Source organism: Bidens hawaiensis, unplaced genomic scaffold, assembly GCF_021521415.1.
Source record: "Bidens hawaiensis isolate Kalapana, Puna unplaced genomic scaffold, B.hawaiensis_p1.1 tig00002423_1, whole genome shotgun sequence".
NCBI classification, from domain to species: domain Eukaryota; kingdom Viridiplantae; phylum Streptophyta; class Magnoliopsida; order Asterales; family Asteraceae; genus Bidens; species Bidens hawaiensis.
The window spans coordinates 2,925,674-2,931,485 of NW_027491133.1; the positions used below are offsets into that span (position 1 = coordinate 2,925,674).

General features: G+C 35.8%; 1 protein-coding gene across 1 annotated transcript; it reads right to left on the minus strand.

Moving 5' to 3' along the window:
• Positions 1-2,290: 2,290 nt before the first annotated feature.
• LOC143619325 (WAT1-related protein At1g09380-like) lies at positions 2,291-5,329 on the minus strand. The gene is made up of 7 exons (XM_077091274.1): positions 5,154-5,329; positions 4,102-4,164; positions 3,917-4,033; positions 3,592-3,829; positions 3,354-3,512; positions 2,614-2,765; positions 2,291-2,485 (listed from the first exon to the last, which is right to left on the minus strand). Exons 1-7 carry the CDS (start codon positions 5,327-5,329, stop codon positions 2,368-2,370), a joined length of 1,023 nt encoding a protein of 340 aa, XP_076947389.1. The 3' UTR covers positions 2,291-2,367.
• Positions 5,330-5,812: the final 483 nt, after the last annotated feature.

Genomic DNA, 5,812 nt, shown 5'->3' on the forward strand with positions numbered 1-5,812 from the left:
CTCAATTTTGGACCACGCATTTAATTAAATGAGTTGAAATATGTGGCTGAGATTAAATTTGATTAAAAAATGAATCAGAGGAGAGAATAAAGATTTTTGTTTATTACACAAGTTTATACTTTTTTTTGCACATGTGTAAAAGTCGATTCGGCGTGTAAAAAATTACGATAATTTTTTGTACATTACTTACACTTACGTATTACAAATGCGTAAAAAAAATTCAAAAAAAAAGTTGTTACGTTGAGTTATTTCGAGTTCTTAAAACTCAAAGCGGTTCTCAAAAGCAATCAATCATATATATATATATAATATCTTTCTTTGATTTTTTTTAATGCAGCTAGAAATAGCCGTTGAGGAGGGGGGGGGGCAAAACCATCCAAGTGCAACGGCCGTTGAAACGCCGGGCAGCATCGCGCCCCACCACCAAGGGCGCCCCTTGGTGGTGTTAAGCGCCCAACTGTGCCCGTCTTCAACCCCGAAGCCGCCCCATAGCATGCTGTCTAAGTGGGAATTAATCACATCCGAAATCTTATTCCTATTTAGTGGTAGCTGATTTTCGATGGATCGCCAGTTGGCCATGAGTTCCCACCAAAACCAACAAAATGTAGACTTTCAATTTCCCCATGTATCCCTCGGTAGTTATCGGATCCGCACTGGTCATGGCATATGCCAGTAATACCTAGCACTTTTGCGACGATATATTTTTCATTTACCTTTTCTATTTCTAATTTCCTTTCACTTGATTCCATTCAAGTTCGTGGGTGACTATAGTGAAAAAATATTTCAGAAAGGTTTAGACGATAATCTTATCCGTATTATATCACCAACAGATTGTCAAGGGACAAGGGAATGCCTATCCGAAAATACGTCACAGAGATAAGGCTAAGGGTAATGGGGCTTGGTTGAGCCCCAAGTGAGCCAATTAAAACCCGACACGTAGGCGATGATATGACACTGGATCAAGCCCCTCAACCAAGCCTCTCAACCAAGCCCCAGAGGGTGTAGTGGTCCAGGTGATCCGGGGCTTGATCCATTTATTTATTTATTTTAAATATTAATTTTAATATTAGTATTAATATTCTTCTTCCTCACCTTCACTAAAACATACAAACATACGCACAGATCACACCACCACCATCGATCACACCACCACCATCGATCACCGGACCACCACCACAGATCACACCACCACCACCGATCACCGGACCACCACCACCACCACAGATCACACCACCACCACGATCCGGGGCTTCTTCCTCCCAAAACATACACACACTCCTCTCTCTCTCAAAAAAAAAAACCAACATACACACACTCCTCTCTCTCTCTCTCTCTCTCTTGCACCCCGCGGCCACAGCCACGCCGGATCACCGCGCCCCCCGCTCACCCCCCACTACCCTCAGTCTAACAATCAAATGTGGATTCGTGAGTTACTATGTATGTGTGTAATTACTGATTGATCATTGATTACATACACTTACTTTTATTTTGTATGTAGTAGTGTTCATCGTTTATCCATCGATAATTACCGACGTATCATATCCGTCAATTAAGTAATCGTCCGTGATTCTCAATTTTCCTATGAAAACATGATAATTTATTAGCTAGGACATAAAACATCCTCTCTTAAAAAATAATCCAATATCGAAATTTGTTTCAAGTTACAATCTTTTCTTTTCATTTTTGTCCTTTTCTAAGAACAAATTTCAAGTAATACAAGTGTAATTTCATTTAATCATTCCGTTTATATCAACCACTGGTCTTAATTTATTTTATTACTATCATAGTGTTTAGAGAATATAATAAAAACAATTTTCAATTATATACTGTTGTATTTAATATGTGCTATGAATTTATCCTGATTCATGCAGATGTTTTTCACATTTTTACACTGGAATTATGCCTTTTGTTAAACATTTTATTGACAAAATTAAAACTGATAAAAAATAGATCCATCTAAACAGTATCTAGTATTTCTAATTAAAAAAAATGATAAAACTTATTATATAAACATTAAGAATTATTTATTAAACTTTAACTCATCTCTTTATTTATGTTTCTAACGAATATTTATATAAAAGTAAGTTTGTTTGATTTTCACCTAGAACTATAATTTTGATTTGTATTTTCATAATTATATGTTTTCCATCTTGAAAAAACCTTCATTTTAAAGTCAACGATTCAATCCCCGTGAAGTACAACATAATCATCATTTAGCTGTTAAAAAAAATTGTTGATAAAGTAGCATGCAATTTTTGCAATTAAACTCTCTTGCAAGACACAATTACAACTGCTCTTTGTAATTTTATAGCCAGGAGTTGCATAATCATTATTCATTTTCTTGTTTTACTTAAAACATAAATATCATCAATGCATTTCAATATCTTCCTTTGCATCTTGTAATTCCGGTTGAGGTTGAATTTCCTGGCTCTTTCCCCATAATACAGTGTAGAGTCCTATCACGATAAGCACCGACCCTAACACCCTGTTCAATAAATATATATTAGATTCAACTATATACGAACATGCATTAAAAGACTTTGATTATTATCTAGTTACGTTTATATATAATCTTGAATGATAAGATAAATAAATTTTGCGAATTGTACTTACGTTCCAAGGTATAATTTCTCACGTAGAAATGCCCAGCTCAGTGCTGCAACAATAACCAACAACAAGGGGCTAAACACGGAAACAAATAGTGCTCCTTTTCTATTGATACACCAAGACATCATGCAAACACCTATCCCGGAACACGCAACTCCCTGCAAACATCCTTCGTCTTGCATATTAATTATACACCATATATATAATATATGTATTTGGTTCGGTCAAAGCAACCTATGTCTAAGGGATGCACTTATGGTTTTTCTTTTATTGGCTTAATAATGGAGTTGGTATATATAGAGAACAATTATAGCTTTAACAACTAGCTTAGGGAACAAGAAAGTTAAACATACCTTCCACCCCAAACAAAAATAAGCCTAAAAGGCCTTCACAAGGCCGGCTTTGAAGGAGGGTCGGGTGGTCGACGGATCCTGGCCGATCACCCGGTAGGCCAGAAATTTTTTTTAAATATATTTATATTTTTGAAAAAAATATATGTATTTTTAATGTTTAAATCCAATTACTCAACTAACTTTATTTTTATCAAAAAAAAAAAAAAAGGTTTTGTACGACCTAAATCATAACCAAGTAATCCCTCTAAAAAAATTTAATTGTTTAAACCCAATAAATAACCCTTTTACTTGAGGCCTAAAATTTTTTCACCTTTAACCCAAATATTTATAACGATTCTTGGAAACGGCTATGGGCCTTCATAAAACCTAGCTTGAGAGAGAGAATGTTCATACCGCATATACACTAGCCAATGCCCTAATGACCGGAAACAATGACCACTCACTTAAGTGTGGCTCCATGATTACACCAAATAGGCAGCATTGCACGGTACCCATAAGCAACATCATAGCTGAGATCGATTGAGGAGCAGGATACTTGTCGCCCATTCTAGCCTGAATTTTGTTAATAAAGCTAGTTAATTTGTGTTTCTCAATTTGATAGATATGTAGGCGCGCGACTTGCTTGACTTACTTGGATAATGAACCAAATTGACCATGTCAAAGCACTGACGATGACTAGAAAAGGTCCAAGAAGGTTCCCGTGCGTGTGGCCAGCATGATCCGCAGCAATCTTTAAATGAATTTTTGATCCGCGAATTGGTATGAGAGGCCCATGGTACAATGCCAATACTATGGCACCCCCCACCCCAAGTAATGTTCCTATCAACTTTGCTTGTCCGCCTAATGTCTTCAGCTTTGCACTTTCTTGTCTATCCAACAAACAAATTATATCATTAAAGAAAATCACTCTTTCCTTAACCTTAGTCTTAAACAACACCTTAAGAGTTAACTATTACCTGACTGCAACGGCAATGACAAAAGTGATCCCTGGCAGTAGATTCGATAACGCACACCCAATGGTTGGTGTCGTGTACTTCAAACCAACAAAGTATGTGATCGGGTTCAATGCCAATCTGCAGGCAAGCACATAATTATTTCTATAAAAATGAATTTATACAATAGTTGTGGTGAGTAAGCTTACCCGAAAAAGGAGCAGACGAAAATTTGGATGAAAATGGGCAACGTCATTGGAGGTCTTCTCCCCCTGCAACATAATTTGTCATCTCATTTTTATTGACTTATAACTTTTTTACCACATTTATATGGATTTTCCTGATTAGCATTACAGATTAGTTTCGATAAAAATATTCTAATTAATAAACAATAAGCGAAACAAGGCAGCTTAAGGAGAGTGAAACAAAGTAATGGCAGGCCCTCACTTCTCTAGAGTCCCTAAATTTAAAAAAGTAACAAATTATTTATATATAGTTTCGGTTTTTGAGATTGTTCACGATATGGTTTGTGGTCTATAATTATCATGGTCCGCCCATAGGGAGGGCGAGTAGGGTTACTACCCACGGCCCACGGGTTCCCATAGGACCAAGGTTTTTTTTTAAATAATTTTATTTTTTTATACACACATTTGAAGAAAAAAACTTTTAGGCTCGTTTGAATAATTAAATCCGCTTTGAGTCTTTAATTAAATTAAGCTCATTGAATGATTTAAGCCCGATAGCAAAAAACATTTAGCAAAACTAAAAGAAAAAAGTAAAAAGGCATCCCTTTACTGCTTATGTATGTTGTACGGTCGCAAAACAACTATACCAGAGGCCGACGCTCGCAGAAGTCAGAATGATATTTTTTTTCTTATTCTCGAGTCCTTTTTATACATGTATGTTGTACGCTCGCCATTAACATTTAACAAACATAAAAGAAAAAGGTAAAACGGCATCCCTTTACTACTTATGTATGTTGTATGGTCGCAAAACAACTATACCAGGGACCGACGCTCATAAAAGTCAGAATGATTTTTTTTTCTTATGCTCGAGTCCTCTTTTTACATGACCCGGGCCCTAAATATTTTTTGTATTCATAGGGGTCAACGGCCTTGATAATTACGGATACGTACAGATGACATAGAAGTCACATGATCTAAAACAATTTTTCTTATGAAAAGTGCCTCAAATTTGTTATGTGTTTTATGCATCCAGAAAGACTAGAAGAGTATTAATAATAAAAGCTGGAAATATATACCTTTCAATGAAATAAGCCCAAGGAACAATAACAAGAGAGGCAAAGATTTGACGATAAGCCACGTGGATGTAAGGATTCATCCCGGAATCCATTGCCAGCTTGGAGAAGATGTTCATGCCTGCATACTCAAACTGTACAAGTACCATCAACAACACAGGCAACAAATCTTGCATCATTGTTATCTGTACTTTGTTATCACTAATTTCTTTCCTTGTGAATGAATGAAATGAATGAATGAATGTAGTTATCACCAATTTGACTAAGCAGCTTATATAAATGCTTTTGGCTTTTTTTAGTTAAGACAAAACCTGGCAACAAACTTGCATGCTACAATGCCAAGTGTTGACATATCTGAAATCACCTGCATCATTCTACCGTCAATTAATTTCTACACAACTACCTGGCTAGCTTGACCACATGAATATGTGCATGCATCAATTAGATCATAAAAACATGCAAAAATTAATTCCTTTCTGCAGTAATTAACACCCTTCCTTATTATGTGTGCTGTTAATTTAATACACGGTGGTAAAAATTAATAGACATCCAAATTAAATCTTGAAGTTCATCGATTAGAGCAAGGTTTTTAAAGAAATTTCAAACGGTAATGAGAAGGGTTTTCTTTAATAAGAAAATTCTCAAAATTTCCCAAGAGATTT